General features: G+C 39.0%; 1 protein-coding gene across 4 annotated transcripts in view; it reads right to left on the bottom strand.

The window, feature by feature from the left end:
- Positions 1-20,328, bottom strand: part of nrg3b (neuregulin 3b) — a 136,966-nt gene that overhangs the window by 51,291 nt on the left and 65,347 nt on the right. For all 4 annotated transcript variants that reach the window (XR_013795576.1, XM_079594433.1, XM_079594431.1 and 1 more), the window contains exon 2: positions 2,848-2,980. Coding sequence is in view for 3 of the 4 variants with exons in the window: in XM_079594433.1 (XP_079450559.1) it covers positions 2,848-2,980 (133 nt within the window). In the remaining variant the exon portion in view is untranslated. The remainder of the gene's footprint in view (positions 1-2,847; positions 2,981-20,328) is intronic.

The raw sequence follows: 20,328 nt of genomic DNA, 5'->3' as shown, positions 1-20,328 counted from the left end.
AAACAATCTGTATTGAATTAATGTATGAATAAATGTGACTTGACTTATTAATGATTTTTAGAGCAACCATAGTTGCAATACAATAATCAACCATAACAATTTACTTAGAACAATACTAAACAAACAAACAATGCGGTAACACATCATTATTTTATTTTTTATACAATACTATGGAAAAATCTGTGTTAGATTTGTCAGCTACACATTGTCATATGCAGGGTGCGATTTGCCGGGGGGATGCGTGGGATTTCCCCCTTTCTGGTCAATGTATCCCTGCCTCTGCTTAATTATTTGTATCCCCGGTGGGGATAAATGTATCCCCCCCCTCAAAGTGATCAGTGCTACTACACTAGTGGAGAGACGGATCACAAAACTTATCACGGATCTGTGGTTTGATTAAAGTCAATTTTATTTTAAAATGATTACTCACTCACTCTTGAGCGTCTGGCGCGAGTGATTTCAATGTTAAGTCAATGTAAAGACAACGCGCGTCCAAAGGTCCTGCGGTGCGAATGATGCGTTTAGCGCGGCGCAGGGCTTATAGCCTCATTCGCGCGTCCAGTTCACGCGAATGGGGCGAATTGCTAACAAAGATAATGCATCTGTCTTTTCTATCATTTCACTGTAGCTCAGCATCGCGATGTAAAGTTAACGTTATTGCATGATCACAGATCTATGGAAATATTGTGGGGAAAGATAAGCTATTAGAGTAAAAATATTGCGTTAGGCTAGCCTACTTCATGAGTTAATAAGAAAAAAGATTGTACAATTCCTGCAAATGCAGTGAAAAAGTTCATGTTCTCATGATTTATTTTTATGAATAAAAATGTTTCAAAACATCCCCCCCTCTGTTTTTTTTCACAAATCGCACCCTGGTCATATGAACTAGTCAACAACTCACAGTCTTAACCTGTATGCATTTGATTCAATAATAAACAGTGTTGAGGTAACTCATCATTACAAGTAACGAGTTAAGTAATCAGATTACTTTTTTTTAGTACCTTGTAAAGTAAGCATTACTTTTAAAGAAAATATCTGAGCTACTTTTTCAAATAAGTAATGCAAGTTACTTTGTTCTCCCATGTATTGACTGACCACTCTCCTGTCCCCATGTTGAGAGGGTAAAGCGCAGAGCCGTTGTGTGCGCTGTGTGAACATGATGTTATTGTAGACCTAGACAAAATGTAAGCATACCTTGCTTTACTCATCTCACTTGCACAAAACCAGATTCAGTATTCCTCAAAATCAATAAAAACTGTGAAATGCAAACTCAGAATATTACGCAAACCTGCAATAATGAATATGTTAATATATTTAATCTCACTTTATTAACCAATATCTTTGCTGCTGACCTTTGATGATCCAATTCAAAACTATTAAGCAAAAATGACTTTAGATAGACACCACAGTTGTGTTTTCATTGCTGATGGCAGCACAACTGAAAGGTTTATTTAAGTGCACCCTCTACTGTACAGGTGTGAATTTACATTTCCCTCAGTCTGAGGCTTATTCAGTTTACTTTTGGTGTGAAACGGCCTTTACATGTAATGGAATTCATAAATGTAATGCATAAAAAGTAACTAGTAACTTTTTAGGGAGTAACACAATATTGGGTAACACTTTAGTTTAGAGTCCAATTCTCACTATTAATTAGTTGCTAATTAAGTATGGTAGTTGTTAAGTCTATGTATTGGGTAGGATAAAGGGATGTAGAATAAGGTCATGCAGAAAAAAGGCATTAATATGTGCTTTTATAAGCACTAATAAACAGCCAATATCCTAGTAATATAAATATAATAAGCAACTAGTTAATAGTGAAAATTGGACCCTAAAATAAAGTGTTACCAAACAAACTTATCAGAATAATTTATTCGGGAATCTAACAACATTGGTTGTACTAATTGTCCTTGATTCGCTCAAAAGAATCATCTCAACCGAGTTATTCATTCAGAAATTGGACTACACAGGCTAAGCTGCATGTTTTTGATTTATAAAGAAATAGCTCATCAGAGACGTTCTTCATTTTACTGTAGATTCAGTAGCGGTGCCATTGCACAATTATTCCAAGAACACTTACCGTAGGGCACATGTTTTTGCATTCCACTCATCACTGCTTTCCCTTTGCTTTTAAACATGTGCTACCCTTCGTAACATTGTGAATGGACGCTTAGTCAAGTGTATTTTAGTGCGGTACGGTTCTGGCACTATTTTTAAAAAATGGAACTGGTTATAAACCTTACTTACAGTCCTTGCCTTGAGGAATTCTGCACTAAGCAGCTTTAAACCATTCAACAGTTCAGACCATATCAAAATTAATGACAGACTCTTTTATTCGCAGCACCACAGACAGCATGCGTTCCAAACATTATTCGTTCCAAGCAAAGCCACTCATCTTTGAACAAGCTGGACGCATCAAACCCTTCAGGTTAACTCATTCAGACATTCCAACTAGGCGGATCAGCGTTCTAATTATACTCTTGAAATGTTGACTTTTCAAACTGCTATCGAATGTGCCAAGATGTCCAAAATAGACCACATCGTTCAGCATGACTCCATCTCACATCACTGGAGTAATTTGCGCTCTGTATTTTAGTGATTTTCAGCATGCATTCAGCCAATCCAGTGCACACAGTCACCACAGTGTTTGTCATCTTTGCATAAGCACATGAATTAGTCATCATGCACATTATTATGTACATGTAGATTAAAAAGGGTGGTAGCTTCTCTGACCAAAAAAAAAAAAAACATTAAAAAAAAGTTGTTTTCAGTGAATAAATGGTAAAGATGGAAAACCACTTTAATCTGACACACACACACGCACACGCAAACACACACTCACACACTCACCTGCAGTGTCTGTGTACACCTGCCACTGTTTCGATGATGAAGCACTCTCCCTCATTCAAACAGAAGGCCATCTCCTGACTGTCTTGGCATGGCTTGAAGAACTCGGAACGTACGGTGGAGGTTGTAGGGGCAACTGCGTGTGAAAGAGACACAGGGAGGGTGCAGGAAAGATGAGGGGGGACAGAAAGAGATTAATCAAGATTAAATACGTTTAATCAAATGAATCAAACACTAATAATCCATCCATTTCCATAATGTCCATTCCAGAGATAAAATTGCATCTGAATGAGTTCTCAATATTATGACATGAATGGTGTTAATTGAATCACACGTTCAAGTACGATGGTTTCACAATCACTTCACTGATTACAAATGAGCCCATGTAAGGACTAGAAAATGTTCTAGAGTCTATTATAGAGCTTATATGGGGTATAAGGGTTTTATGACAGGCCATCAGAGATAATAAACCGCATGTTATAAGCTACAAAAGAGATTTTTCTAACGTTTTCAAGCCAAATATATAATATATATTATATACTAAGCAGCTAGACCTTTTTGTATGTTATATTGTGTGGGGGGAATATAAATGTATTACTAACTATTAAATATTATACATATGTTTCAAAAAATGCCCAAGAAATATTTAAACAACATTTTTAAATACATACATTTAACATAGATACTGTTAAATGTATTAACCTAAATAAATATATGCCTGTTCTTACAATAAAATAGATGATAACAAAATAATGTATAATGATAATGGGCTTAATTATGATTAAGATCCCAAATAATCAAACAAGCTCAATCAATGTCCAGTCTCTCTTTTATATGAAGCTTTGAGATTTAATTGACCATTTTAGAGAAACAGTTCCTCCTGATTGTTATTTTAAATGAACTTACATTTTTTGTGGGGACAAATCATACATATGTATTTGCCTGATTTTTCACAGACTGTTTGTAGCACTTAACATAACCGGACCCGCAATGCATCGTCTCTTTAATATATCTAATTTGTGCAATTTATGAACAAAAAATAACCTTCTTAATCAAGACTGATGCTAATGAATCAGCATGCTGGTCAAAGCTAAATAGTCTGCATTAGCACCTTCCTGTTGTTCCCTACAAACTGCAGAGATGATTCACATAAACAGTTCATCTCAGGAAGGACTGCTGCTTATAAAAGATTGCCTGCACCTTTTAATCTGGATCAGAACAGAGCACGTCCAATGAATCTGGTTCCTCTGACCCTTCTTTGCTTGCCTGACTTCAACATGTACATCAACATCTGCTGTGTTGTTAGCAGTTGTTCTGAATACAAAACCCGGGCCTGCGGCACCTGGTACATGTTTACACAGTCATACCGCCACCAACCATGTCCATAAGCAGAAAACAATGCACTGAAAGCATGCACACATGAACACACATAATCTCCCAGACATCTGCCACGGAATGAAATAAAGCAGAGACATTCATAAGCGCTGCAAAGATGCCGCTGCCCACTCGAAAGCTACATCTGTAGTCTGCAGCTGCCAGCAGAGGAGGCAGTCTCGGAGCGAGCATGCGTCCTGCTTAAAAACAAGGCAATCCAAACAGCACCAGACACCTGCAGTCACACAGGAAAGGTCAAATCCATCTGTTGTTCTCGCGTCTAGATGGATAAATCTCGGGTCACTGGTGCAGAAGACGATGAAGGATTAGAAAATTGTTGAAACGAGAAAAAGAGAACAAAGATGCTTCGTTCATTTGAGAAAGCCGCGATGGATGACTCCATTACGCACGGTGGCCAAAAGCGACTGCTTTGCACCGTAAACAATACAATAACAGCGGCAAATGCCTTATCCTAGACCTCAGACAGCATCCGACTGGATTTTTCATATCCTCTTGTTCAAGTGTCCATAGAAACGGTGGGTTTTATGACTCGGTATAAATCATCTCAGACGCATTGATCAAACGACCATTGATCTGCACATTTTGTTGTTAAAACGGAGGATTCTGTTGGGTAGATTATTAGTCTCATTTTTCTCCAGAGTGGCGTTTCAAACCTGACTGGTATACTGCTGCTGACTGGCTAGTCGATCAGCAATCAGCAGTGTTTACTGTGTGACCCAGGGCTACTTATGGACTGATCTCTCGCCACTACAGCTCTAATATAGGTGCTCATAAAACCTGCCATATTGAGCCCATCCGCAGGCAAGGACCGCCAGAACATGCAATAATCATTGCACAGGTCCATATTAAAAGGGGGTTGGGGGGATCCAGTATAATAAATACATGATCTTTCAAGGGATTTGGTGGAAGTGCTCAGCGAATTAATGATCATCGCAATCGATGCTCTGGGATTCAAAAGAGCTATTTGCAATCAGCTTCATTTTAGGAGTGATCATTGACGAGTTTATTAAATCAAAGGTGCCGAACGCCTGCGGGGACAGAACTGAGGCACAGCACCCACAATGCCTGCTTTATTCTTTTGCTTTCTATTGATAGGTTATTGAAACAGAACGGAAACTGGGAGCATGTGGGCGACGACCCTCACCATCCAGCCTAATTAAGTCTGCAGGGAGGTAATGATTTTCCTCAACCCGCAACAGGCTTTGCTGTAAAGACAAACTTTTACAAACACGGCAAAATAACAGCAACAGATATAACACAAAGAACTTTAAAAGATGATTATGCAGATCTCATCACATCTCAAGTTTGCTGTCACCAGTTGAGGCCATCAGAGAGAAAAAATGACTGCATTCCCACCGTGCACCTGGGACTCGAGAGCGCTCTCTACACATCAGACACTGCGCTTTCATGGGCGGCCAGCTCATGCATGACATGATAATTGCTCAGCTTCTGGTTATTTAGTCATAAATCCTCCCCTCTTGTTATTCCCAAAATGGTTTGTCATAACATTTGATTCATCCTGGTTGCTTTAAAATTACCATTTTTTTCTGGAAGGCAATCTACCCAAGTAAGTCCCTTGATAAGTTACATGAAAACAGTCTTACCACAGTTCAAAATTTAATCAGAAATCCCAGTGGGTTATTCATCTGAATATGTGATGAGCGATTGGACAAAAAACAACAACGTCCTGCTTCATGCACACTGAAAAAGGCACATATCTATCCATCCATCCATCCATCCATCCATCTTACCCAAATTGTTATATAACTAAAACACAATATTATTTCGTTTCTTTAAATATATATTTAAAAGAAAGTCAAATGTTGTTTACACTTCTGATTGGTAAATTAAAATAATAGTTTAGAAATGCATTATTTACTGAACTGGTTAATTTAAATGAATAGTCCCAATAACCATATCACTAAAATGAATCACAAACAATCTGACTTTCCAATACTTTGTGTGAAAGAGTGTAAAAAATTTTAACTGCATATGTGAGATTGTGTATGTAATCTGAGTCAGAAGAGCAAACATATTTCTGCAATGTAGTCGGGGGGACCTGGGCAATCGTAACAAAATGTATTCAGTCACAAAAAAAGCTATATGATGACACTTTTCAGCATATACTGTATTCAGTAGTGTTCTCTCTCTGGCGGATATTTTCTTTTGTCACTTTATATAAAATTCTGATGTCCAATATTTTTCTCCTGCTGTCTAAAGTTCCAATGCATTTAAATTCAAACATACAACTTCTTTACTGCTAGGTTTTTGGTTAAAAGTTAAAAGTTGCAGCTGGTAGCTATAATGCAACAATACTAATGAAAGAAAAACTAAATGACTGAACACTATGCTCATTTGAGGTGAAGTGGACAACCACTGTGACAGACAATTGTTACACTCTAACTTCATATACAAATATAAACAGACACACTAAAAGACAGCTGGTAATTTTGTAATAACCAGTAAGTAATGAAGGAAATGTACAAATGTTTTTGAAATGCAATTACCTACTTACAGAAGATCAAAATATATTCAAGTAGTTTTGAATATGAAAGCAAATTACAGGCGGATGTTCCACTAGCCAGCTCTGCACACAATATTGAGTATTATGTAATGTATGTAATGTAGCAGTTCAACAACTCAGCTGCGAAAATAATCAACCAATTTAGAAATCGTGGCTTTCCTAACTCTAATTTACAATTCCCTATAGTGTTCTCTTTCGGTTTCTAGTCCCAGAACACAAAATGAACAGATGAAAGGGAAAAGGATTTAAAATATTAAAAACACATCACTATAATCACCTCCACATAGCGGGCAAACCGTGCACATCCATGTGTAAAAACACACATGCTTTCTGTCACGGCAGAGACAGCCATGCACATTTACATTTGTAACATTTTCCTGAAAGCCTTCCCGTAATCACCCTGCTCATTAGTGTGCTTATGCGCTGGCATATCTCTGGGGAGACACTAGAATGAGCAGAGTTCTTCTATGCTGTTTACTGCACATCAAACACTGCACACACACACAGAGCTGGAAGGTCTTCTGGGAACCTGGACTTAGCTTTCCCATCATGCACTGCTGCCCACTGCCCTGCTGCTCTCTCCTGAGTGGTGTAGTGAGGCAGGGAGCCTGTGTCTGACCGCTGAGCGTACAGAGCTTCTGGGACCCATGCAGAAGCCCTGGCGATTTCTGTGGTGTTTTGCATATTTTGAATAATGCATGTCAATACATCAGAATGAATTAAGTAAACTGTATCCGGTCTTCGCTAATAAAAATAGTTTTTAAGAGCATATTATAAAATAGTTTCTCCTGGTCCTCTAATTTGATGGGTCAGCGGCATCCCGAGAGAGCTGATATACAGTTCAACAGGATGTTTCACTGTTTTTTATCACTCAATTCGTCCAATTGTTCATGGTGTTTCAAAGAGAATGTGAGAGGTATGACTATATGAGTGTGATTGCTATTATCTAACAGTCCAATAAAATAAAGTTAATTTTGAGTAAAGTAGGACACAGTATGTGACTTTGGGTATTTTTGCTAATAATAAGGAAGTTCAAATGATTCAAATATAAATAATTAAACGACTCCCTCAAAGAAAAGCACATTTTATTCCTGAATGAATCAATGTCAATGTGAACCAATCACAAATTGGTTCAGTAAATGGCTCAATGACACACTCAAAGAGAGTCTTTTGTTTTATTCATGAATGAATCTGTGTTTGAACAAATTAGTATATGACTCAATTATTACTCAGAGCCAGTCATTTGCTTCATTCCTGAATGAATCAGTGTTTCAAATGAATTGGTTCAGTAAACGACTTTGTGACTTACAGACAGTTTCATTTCTGAATGAATCTGTTTTTGAACTAATCATTTTAGAGTAAATGATTCACTCGTGTCCGCCTACTGGTGAACCAGTTTAAGCTGCTGAAAGAATCACTGAAAAGTGCTGTTGGGCTGTTATATCAGCTCTATTGTAATGGCTTTGAGGCAAATTTAACTAATTCAGAAATAGCAGTTGTATATTGTTTATATAATTAATTGGAGTAATGTTGCCATATGTTTACTCAGAGATAAAATAAATGAACTTGAACTCCCTGTATGAGTTGATTTATTTATTGTACGCATTTCAGTACGTACAGGCCATGACACAAGTCCCCTACGCACGTGGTCCTCTTTTGACAGCTTCCACCTTGCCTTTTCCTCTCACACCTACCCAGTGGGGCCACCTGTCATGGACAAATGGAGGTTAGTGGTGGGACTTGTGCGTAAAAGCGTATGCCTTTGCTGTCAGAGGGATGGTGGGCTACGAGCACTTCTGCTTACTGACAGCTCATGATGGCTGTACACACAAGCATCTGTCACACGGTAACAGCGTGCCCTGTCCTTCACCCGTCGGGATGACAGGCCCTTGGGGAAACTTTCTGCAATAAGCATTTTCTTAACTCACAACTACTGTTTGGGAGTGAGAACTGGTTCCATTTTTGAAAAATAAATAAATAAAATACTAGTACTTAATGACACGTCTTCATGACATTCGGTTTGTTAATGGCTCCTGAATGTCTCAATTCTTTCTCCGCTGTGGAGGGAACACTAAAATACTTTGACATGTGTTTCCTGTGTATAGTAGCGCTATGCTGATGCAGAAACTATAGCAAAAGGAAATCTTGTTTTAGCCGAGTGGCTTTCAGTCTGTATTTGATGTGATGAGAGTATTACTTTATGTTAGGGATGCTCCGATCCACCTTTTTTGTTTCCGATACCGATTCCGATACCTGCAATTCAATATCGGCCGATACCGAGTACCGATCCGATACCAGGGCAGTTTTTTTTTTTTTATCAAGTAGAATTTCTATAACTATGTGTGTTGAACTGATAATCACTCTTTTGTGTGTTAAACACAATCTACTCAATACAGACAACTTCATTATACAAAGAAAAACAACAAATCAAAAAAAAATATGACCATAATCTATGACAAAAAATGCTATTATAAACTAGAATAGTGGATAATTAAGCAGTAAAATTTAGTCTAGAAAAATCACAAGTGCTCAACAATTGTATTAAATCTGAACATGAAAAAACATTTAGTGGGGAACAAATATGAGAATAAGTGTAACACTAAATCTGGTAAAACGTTACATGCTCTTTGTATTGTTGTAAAATACATTCATGAAAAACAAGATAACAAAAATCAAAAAGATTAAATATTTTATAGCCTACTATAAAATTGAGACATGTTTTAAATGTATAGCACAGCGGTTTAATGAGGCAGCAACATGATATGAAAAGCGGCACACAGCGCTTATGCGCATCCCGAGCGCAGAATGATGCGCTTGAAGCAACACGAGTCACAGCGCGCAGCGCGTCGAGTCCACATTGAAGATTTCAAAGCACGAAGGAAAGACATATTGATGCGTAGAGTATTATACAGTATCTATCTAATCAATAGTTTATTTATTATTTTCTTTTAACAGTTTTAAATGTTACTGTGCGCGTGAAGAACAGTTAGCTGCTATAGTGCTCTGACTCCAGTGTTGTGAGAGACAGACACCCGGTAGAAAGTAGTTAAGGTACAGCAATAAAGTCCAGCAAGATAAAGTTGTTTAATGCAAAACCATAGACCTTTATCTACAGATCAAGTATAATTATAGTAACATTGAATCATCTTGGAGAGAGTTGTTCATCGTGTTGACTGTCGTAACCGAACGCGACGCGCTGTTTGATGCTGAATGGAGAATGACTGACAGCCGCAGCGGAGGGAAAAGTGTACGTGATCTTGAATTTAATGACTTAAATATTAATTTATATCTCAAATTATACTATATAATGGCTTCAGAACACTTATAGTGCACGACAACTTTATGGTGCTTTATAATGTTTTTGTGGGGCTTAACTATATAGCACAGAATAGTATACGCACAATATCGGATTTGGATCGGCCTCGTCTGACCGATACCCGATCCAGCAAAAATGTCAGTATCGGAGCCGATACCGATACTGAATATCGGATCGGCGCATCCCTACTTTATGTACTAACATAATTCACCTTTGGCTAAGCCCCGCCTCCCTTAGTTACTGTTGCTACGTCCGTCAACTTCATATGGGCTCTGGTTTGGTATCAACATGGCTTATGCTGTGACAGCTCTTCCTGCTAAAATTTTATCAAACTTTTATAAAGCAGCAAATAAAGTGTCTGATAGAAGTATAGGCAAAAGGGGCTGCAGTATGCGTTCGAAGGCTATATTCAAGACATACCGGTGAAACGCAAGCAACAACAAGGCATCCAAATAGAGGCAAAATCATAATGGTCACAGTCAAAAAATGAACCACCGCATATCCTAATCGAGACGGAGACTGGGACTAACAATATCAAGGAGCAACACTGTTCATGCAAAGCTGGGTAGTTCTCTATTCACTTCTATAATCGTTATTACAAAGCAAACGGACTACGCGAGTATAAAGTTGTATTTATTAGCAGCGTGTGCTAGCGTATCAACAATTATGGTAGAAAACCGAAATCATAACCTAAAACAGCATAACACTGTCTAACTAGTATAACTTCACAGTAAGGTTAAAAGCCAAATGTATCTTAGAGACACAAAAGTGTGCTTGTTGATCCTTGAGGGGTTTCGCTTGCTGTGAGGACGTCCACACGGTTTCATCCAAAGACGACACTTGTGTGGTTTTGACTTCGGTTTTGGGAAAAGAAAAAAACACACACCCCCCTCCAACCTCTCTGGGAAACGCGTATCTGTGTTACAAATGCCCCAGGCACAACGTTTAACCAGATTTTTAATAAAACTACGACGGTAGTAGCCTGCCGAGACCAAATGGAGTCAATGGAGCGCTGTGGAAAAGTGTCGGACCTCTGTGGCAGCTCGTTCTTGGCTGCGCTGTGATTGGTCAATCTACATTCTAGGGCGTGGCTTAGCCAAAGGCGAATTGTTAATGCAATTGTGAAGTGTGTAGTTTTTTTTCCGATGCTAAAATATCCCTAGCTTAAAACACAGCGAGAACTGTAAGTAAGCCACTGTGACACTATATGTAATGATTGCTCTGTTTGTTCGAGTATGGACACTTTTCACATGTCTGGATTTGAAACTTTAATGTAAACTAAGCAGGGTGACGTTCTATAGAGGTACAAGACAAGAAATGGTTGTGCTCCTGATTTTGCAAAGTATGACATATTTTGTTGACCCTGGTACAACAGTCTTGTCTGAAAATGTAGTCCTAACCATATCCATATCCCTAAACTTAATCCTACCCACAACTTATCCCTAATATCAGTGTTGATAGATGAATGATAGATGAATAACACTGATATAGAAGCATCTAACCTTGGTTGCAAGCCTAAGGTTGACATCAACTGTAAACGTGTCCCTCAAATCTGACTGGTTCCAACAAAGATGTTGATTCAGGAACACGTACTTGGGAGAAATCACATTCACTCTTAACCAACAGGTTCTGTATGTTTCAGATAACCTGCAGAAAGCCAAACTCGCAATAGGCTACTTTAACAAATGGAGATAAATGAAGACTACCAATTATTGCCTGAAACACACTAAGGCTACGGATTAAGTATACAGATCTGCTAATGTCTTTAGTCTTGCAAGAGCATTTTTACTCTGTCCTTTGAGCATTTTTATTATGCTAAGTAAATTAAAAGCTTTCACCTCTGAATTACAGTGAAGATGAAAAGATGATTTACTTACAAAAATGACAGAGATAGAGAGTGCTACAGGGCCTACTTGTGTAAGATATGATGCTACAGTAAGTAATTTTTGGATATGAATATAGGACGTCTTAATCTCTTTATAGAGCCAACCATGAAATGAACATTTTCTTTCTTTCCTTCCTTTTTTTAAGTGGAGTACCCTGCCCATTTTTCATTTAGATATTCCTGCAGTTTAGACATCTCAGATGACAGCATGTACGAGGCAAGCAAAACTGCAACAAACTTGTATAATGGATCGCAGTGTCAGCTAAGCACCTTTACATATCAGGCAGAAGAAGTTTCTGAGTAAACAGTGATTTTTCGAGCTGCGCTTGCATCAACATAATCACAATGGATATCCTGGTCAGTCTCAATGTAAGAGGTTTGAAGCAGCATATTTACTGAAATAGGGGCGATTGATGTTGAACATTAAGGAAGTAGCAAAATCAGGATTAAATAACATAAACCCACTGACTGAAGACAGGGGTGCCCAATCCTGTACTTGGAGATATAGTTTCCTGCAAAGTTCAGCTCCAATCCTGATCTAACACGAGAACCAGCTCATTAAGATATTCAGGAGTACTGGGTAATTACAGATAGGTGTGTTGGATCAGGGTTGGATCTGAACTCTGTAGGCAGGTAGATCAGGAGTTGTCACCCTTGCTCTAAGGGAAGAGCATACATTTTTGCTTTCACTGAACATACAATGGTATTACAGAGAATACATCACAGCATGCCTTTCATATAGGCAATTTACATCATAATACTTTATTTAAAAGAAAAAGATGCTCCGAAGTTTATTACAGCTACCTAAAATAGCCATAATTGTACAGGAGAAAACCGAGGGAAGACAATTTGTTGCTCCGTTAAGAAGAGTTGAAAGTGTCTAGACAGATGACTTCCCCTGAGAGGAAAAGGAGACTGACTCATTAAATCCCACTGCGAGGCGAAGACAGGGATAACTTAAGACGGATTAATACCAGAAACAAGACCCATTACCGCTCTGAACAGAAAAAAAATTTCTGACAGAATAACTGGGTAGGATCTAGAAAGGTAAATGGACTCGTCCCAGCACCCTCTTCTGGAAACAATGACAGCCATGACTGAACAAAGTGTGCCTGACTAAATGCAAGTGACAATTAAGACAAAACCAGCAGTGTCGACGAGTTACATGAGAGTCTAACCATTTTCTGCCAATGCAAAAACAATCAAAATATGAAATCATGATGAATAGGACAGGGAACAAATCTAAGTGGTTGTAGCGTGCTAAAAGCAAACATCTTTAATTAAGAGAAATGTTTCACATGCATTAGTAGAATATAAAAGGCAAATGACGTGCTTTCACAACCTCCAACTATGATGGTCCATAAATGACTTTGAACCGCGTAACTTGAAAAAAATGGTATGAATTATCAAGCCTTCCATTCATAAGCAGGAAACATCTTACAAACATCTTCAAATGCTACAAAAAAGGGTCCTCATCTTTCCTAACTGAAAGAAAACTAAATAGATATAACATTAGATATATAATGGCATAATAGTGCAGATCGTATGCTTTTAAAGAAATTTAAATCTGAAATGCCATTAACTTCATTACCTGTTGTGACAAAAACAATTATAGGCCCAAAATGTGAAAAATGCATAAACTGAAAGCAGCCATTGATCTAAAGACTTCTATCTTCCTGATTTTTTTTTTCTTTTTAAGTAAATGTGTGGCAGTATTAATAGGCCAAAGTATTCTTAAATCTAAAGAACATGAAAGTGGACGTTCTTAAACCCAGTGAGCATAATTTTAAGGCATCAGATGCTTTCGACGCGAAGGCTGTTGTAGGAGGTTGGCAACAACCTCATGCAAAAGTTTTAAAAGCCTTGTTCTTTGGATGGATGGATAGAAAACCTGAGTGGTACAAGATTCTCTGTACTTGTCAAAGAAAGGCCATTAATTGATATTTTATAGCACGTTATCCTAGCAATGTGCTGATATCCTGCGGCAGGAATAGGAGCAGTAAAATCCCCAATGCTGGAGATCCAGACACACTATTGTCTTTTATGAGGTCTCTTTGCACAAGGCAACAAACCCAGGACCCTTTAGCCTCCCCAAGTCTCCTGATGTACTGCAGATTTGGCCAGTTATTCATCATTTGATCTGCTCAAATCGCTCTGCCTCCCACACTCTCAAAACGTCAAACTGATTCATGTATTCATTATCCAGCGCCGAGGATGCATGCCTAAGCTCGTACACTCTCTTTCTCTCCCGGTCCCTATATCTCACTATTCTTGTTCGTCTTCTTCCTCCTCCTTATCTCCCTCTGTCTCTTGTTCTCCCTCGCTCACACGCAGCTGCTTTATGTTTCTGCTCGGTCTCATGTTTCTCCATAAGAGGAGGAGTTATAATGAGCCATCTCTCTGAAGACATACTGTAGTAGATAACAGACTTTCCATGTAAACGTAACTGATAAGCTTAACCAGCTACTGTAGCTGCTGAAGCCTTATCAAAGGCGATCTACTGCTTTTCACGTGCATCTTGGGGAAAGCTAGCATGCTGCAGAAGGGAAACACATGTTCCACAGAATTCTCTGGATGTTTGACCAGAATAACCTTGGCGATAAGAGAACAGCTGCAAGGCTGATCCAGGATGGAGGGGAGTCTCCTTTAAGCTGGGTGTCCTCTCAAATCTCCTGTCTTATACGGCCTCCCCTTTCCCCTCAACCCATGTCCTGGAGAGGAAGTGTAGCTCCATCAGCTTCAATGTGAGCACAGCTATATTTAACACCCAATGAAATATTTATCCTCAAGCTGAGACACAGGAGGATGTGCAGAGCCAGCATAAATGGGAGGGGACTGAGAGACAAGAGAGTGAAAAAGAGACGGGGTGAGGAAGCGGGGATGAGGGGCCAGAACAAAAAAAAAAAATGTGTCAATGCTCAAAAGCAGATCTGACAACTGTGTATGTAGCTATTTGATTTGCACACGTGTAATTTCTCCTTTTCAGATGTTAAATTGTAACACTCTTTTCACACTAACCAGCAATAATGCATATCAACATATCAATCTATATAATGTTTAAGAGCATTCTGAGATAATAAAAAAAGAAAGAAAGAAATTAAATGGCCCACTCCTTAGTCTCGATTAGACTAATTTCATAGTTATTTCCTGAATACACACACTTTTAGCATAATATGATAAAACTACAGCTTGATTGTAAATGATGCACAAAAAATAAGTGATCAAGCTGATCTGTGAATTTTGTTTTCCCTCAAATTGAATATGTCTTATGTCATCTTAAGCTCTTCGCTGACACCGTTGTCTCCTTGGTAACAAAGTACACTAACTTTTGAAAGTTTTTTGATAAAATGATGCCACCGCTGAGAAACAGTCATAATTTGTGTTAAAAATCATTTTGGTGTTAAAACACAATTTGGTTTAATTTATGATTATTTCACACTAAATTAATCATATAAAATATCACAATTAAAGCAATAAGCCACACGAGACTGTGTGTTACAGTGAGTTAACCATGGCTAAGGGCTATTCTTATGATTTTACAATGACTTAAAAATGTAAATGTTCAATCCCTGGAGTTAAAGAAACTTTTTTTCAATTGTGAATTCAAATTCATCTTTCGCCAGAAGCAAGTGTCTTGAATAAAGCACACAACATGATTTACTGGATTAAAATCCTTTGTTGGTCCAGTAAAAGTACTCTTTTGAAACAATAATAACCCTAATCCTAACCTTTAACCAATCTCTAAATATAACCCCCATCAGCTAGCATTATTGTTTAACAACCAACAAGAGGTAAGTCAGGAACATGTCCTAGTTGGCTAAATCACGTTAAGCTCAATGGAAAACACATATCCTTTTGAATTCAGAAAATCAGGTTTAAGATGAGTAACACTCACAGCGTATCAGCAAAAAACATGACCTAGATCTCAAGTCTCAGATGAGCATTATATCTGAAACCAGGAAAATGAAACGGAAATGACTGTCTGAATTAGGAAAGCTCAAACCCTCTCCTGTTTGCTGCCATTGGGAGACAGTTCTTCAGCGGGAAGCTAGGATAAAGGCAGTACTCCTATACCAGTCAAAAAAAGAATAAATAAAAATGGATGAGACATACTGGAGGGGAAAGATAGCAGCAAGTTACAAGTAAAGGTGAGCTATGGTTATTTTCTTTCTCCCTGTATCTGTCTCTTTTAATTTTCCCTTAGAGCGCCGGACAAAACAGAAGAGCGATTCCTCCACTAACCTCTGGAGTGAAATGTGATTCAGCAGTGGGCAGTGAGGTAGTGTATGGTCTCAGCAGTGTATGTGTGTGAGAGAAGAAGCAAGCAGGGTGTGATGTACTGCTAGCAGGTGGCCTGGTTTTAGTATGCAAGAAAGCAGGATAGAGAGCGGTGTATGTGCATGCCAGTCTCGAAGTCTCTCTCTTCCTGTCTCTTTGCTCCCTTTCCCTTGGCACTGCTCCCAGCATATGGCTCAAAGATGGGCATCCACAGGGCACACATTAGGACCCACTGACACATAAACCAACAGGCCTGATGCAAGACTGGCCACACTGACCTTTTTTCTGCTCCAGATGACCGTGTCCAGTACTTGCTGTTTGTTTGCTTGTGAGCATTAGCATCAGTGCACATGCCATTTATATGGGCGATGTGATCGTATTAATGTTAATTAATCAAATTTCTATATCGATTTTTGAAGAGAAAAGCTAATGGATGAAGATGATTTAAAACATAACATATCATGCCATCTGCTGAGTATTTTTTGCAATAGGCCGCCGCTGTCGTGATGAGCGATAGTATTAAGGCCTGTCCGCAATCTAATCTCCATGTTGGTATGCTCATCCGAACTGTGGTTCACTTGAATTCATCCAAACAAACATAAGGGGTGCCAACTCTCTGGATTCCAGAAAAGAGGATTACAAGGCTGAAACTCAGCACACCCTCCACCCGTTTCCTGCACGAGCCGGCCTGATCCAATCATCCTGAAACACTCTAAACAAGTGAGGGGTCACGCTCTTCGCCTCCTTGGAGTGTCTATCATCGCCCCCCCTGGGTGCTGATGCATTTGAGTGACACAGACTCTGAATGTGTGTGATCCTGTTTAACCTCTGTGCCCTGCCAAGTGCCAGGCTCCCTGCCTGTTTAGTATGCAGACCTGTGACATTCATCCAACCACAGAGAACGAGGGATGGAGTGCTGCCAGGCAACGCAGAGGAGAGGAAATAAAAGAGGAGAGGAGATAAGAGGAGAGGAGATGAGGAGGTTAAAAGAATAGGAGAAAATAGGAAACCAGATGGGAGTAGAGAGGATGAGATTGGTCAAGAGGAAAAGGAAAGAGAGAAGACAAGAGGACAGAGAGAGGATGGAGAGAAAAGCAGAGAAGAAGAGAAGAGACTAGATAGCGACTAGGAGAAGGTGGGAGGAGACGAGGAGTGAGAGGAGAAATTGGGGAGGGGGTGAAACGAGTGAGGAGAACAGAGGATGAGGGATGAGAGGAGAGATGAGACAAAATACGACACGAGGAGAGGAAAGACAAGTGGAGAAGAGGAGATGAGGCTGGATTACAGGAAGTGGAGGGAGAGACTAGGAGGAGGCGAGAGGAGAGGAGAAAGGGAGATAAGATGAGAGGGGATGAGTAAAGTCAAAAGAAGAGGGGAGGAGTAGGAAGGAAAAGAGATGAGAGGAGACTAAAGGTATGGAGGGACATAAGGAGAGGGGAGAAAAGTATAAAAGAAGAGAGTAGACTAGAAGAGAAGAGACAGAGATGACAGGAGAGAAGAGCAAAGGAGATGGGAGGAGAGGGGATGAGACAAGTCAAGAGGAGAGAGAAGGAAATGAGACATAAGGAGAACGAAGGATGGGGTGGAGGAGGGAAAAGTGGAGAAGAGACTAGGAGGAGAAGAGAGTTGCGAGGGGAGGCGATTAGACAAAAGGAGACAACAGGCGGAAAAGGGAGCAGATGAGGGCCAGAGATTAGGAAATGTGAGAGGAGACAAAATGAGAACAAATGAGAGGGGAGGAGACAAAAGGAGAAGAGACTAGATTGGACGAGAGCAGAACAGACCAGCCTATGAGAGGGGGAAAAGGAATAGCCCTTGTTGCTGCGCTCACTTTCTCTCTTAGCATTGCTCCTCTTCCCTCCTGCCTGAGATTTTCATTAACCAACAGCCCTGTGATTTACGAGCAGGAGCCCAGCTGAAGGTGGGGGAGTATAGCCTGTGTGCATATGCACTTCTGCAAACACACACACAGACACAAGATTCCTCTGCTCAAACGCACACAAATGTGCTGCTAAAAACATACCCTGAAACACAAACACGCATTCATATAACATACTTTATCAGATTTGCATCAGTTGTGTTTGTAATGGCTCCTTTCGCAGTGGGCAGATGCAATTATGTTCCCTTCTTTTTTTTTCTTCTTCCAAGAACCAAAGATAAGATTTAATCGGGAGTACACAAATTTGATGAAACAATCTGTCTCTGAGTGGCTCACCTCACACAAATTAAAAGGTGAAGTGTGTAATTCTAGCAGAAACAATCAGAACTTTAAAAAAAAAAAAAAATGGCCTCCAACATGTTCCATTTTTCAGTTGGGTAGACCCAACCCAAAAATCACACCACTGGTTGAGCCACTTCTGTTATGTTCAGCCAATTGCTATTTTGTTTGGTGCTACTAGTGCCGCACAAATTACACACTTCACCTTTATGCTGCAATCATTTCAGTGAGAGACCAAATTATGCTCTCATAATTGTGAAGCCCATCTTACATATTTCCAGCCAACATGAAACCTGTTTATTCACATTTGAACTGTACTTCTGCAAAAACAGAGTTGCTTTAGCAAAACATAAACCTGGCAGAAAGCACTGACTGATACAGCAGAGTAGGCCTGGTTGGCTGACATTTTGGATGTTTTAGAGATTATAGCGTTCACTGGCGTCTGCTGGATATCCAAAGTCTAAGAGAATTTAAGAGTGAACCTTTCCTGTTTTTAATATTTAAATGTTAATTTAACTTCAACATTTATTTGTACACTGCCTTAAAAGTAGCCTACATCTAATTTTAACTTCTAACTCATTAATATTAAACAAGATATATAACACTATATTATAAAGATTTTTAAACAAAATTTGCCTAATGGTATTGTTTTACCTTCACAGGCCATACCATTACCAAAATAATACTACTAATATTATTTCTGAGGATAAAATTAGTCATTATAACCATTTAAAATCATTTTTCATTTAATAGGCTTAATATTTAATATTGTCTGGGTCAAAATTATAGATTTTTCTTTTATGCCAAAAATCATTAGGATATTAAGTAAAGGTCGTGTTCCTTTTTGTACTTCTGTATATTTTGTACATATCATACCGTAAATATATAAAACTTTTATTTTTGTGACTGAATGCAGCACAATCGCGAACATAAATTTACAACTTTAAAGGCCATTTTCTCAATGTTTCGATTTTTTTGCACCCTCAGAATCCAGATTTTCAAATATTTGCATCTCGGACAAATATTGTCCTATCCTAACAAATCATACATCAATGGAAAGCTTATTTATTCGGATTTCATGTGATGGATAAATCTCAATTTCAGAAAATGTACCCATGTGACTGGTTTTGTGGTCCAGGGTCACAAATGATCAGATGGCTGTTTTTGTTTATCATTTATTAGTAACAATTCCAGAACATTATCAAATCTAAATAAACTTACAACAATCATCACATAAACCCAGTATAATTAATATCACATTTAGCTTTGCCTTTATTTAGCTGAATAAAGTAGTCGGTGTGCGTGCGTGCATGTGTGTGTGTATAAATCCATTTAAATATAGCCATTTTCACACATTCCAGATATAAGCGTTTGGTCAACTATTTACTTCTATTATAACTAGCAGAGAGTGAGAGAGAATCGCTTATAAAGAGCAGAGAAACAAAACACAAAAAGACACAAGACACAAAAAGAGTGCTAAAGAAAAACAGACCACTTCCTGGAAGGACATTTAAAAAAGAGTTTGCCCTGACACACAAAATGTAGCTTCAGACTGATGGAGCAGTTTTTCAAAATGGGTTCCACCAGAGCGCAGCACTCCTAGACATATTTATCAAAACTGTTCTGCTCTGAGGCATGTTGTGATTTTCGCAAAGCCAGCTCCACACTCTAACAAAAACAGCCGTTCAGGGGTGGAGCGTGTGAGTGACACAGGCAGATTTTGTGTCTGCATCACCCCTCCAGCTCTAAGGAGACATCGTTTTAATTAGCTTCGGTTTTTTGGAACCTCGCACCTGAAGTGGGTGTTTGCTTATGTTCTGCATAGTGCCGGCTATGAGTTTGCAGAGGGAACAACACAAACAGTCCTC

This window comes from Phoxinus phoxinus, assembly GCF_949152265.1.
Source record: "Phoxinus phoxinus genome assembly, chromosome: 21".
Lineage (NCBI taxonomy): Eukaryota > Metazoa > Chordata > Actinopteri > Cypriniformes > Leuciscidae > Phoxinus > Phoxinus phoxinus.
The sequence above is the reverse complement of the archived record's forward strand: the minus strand, read 5'-3'. Positions and strand labels throughout refer to the sequence as shown.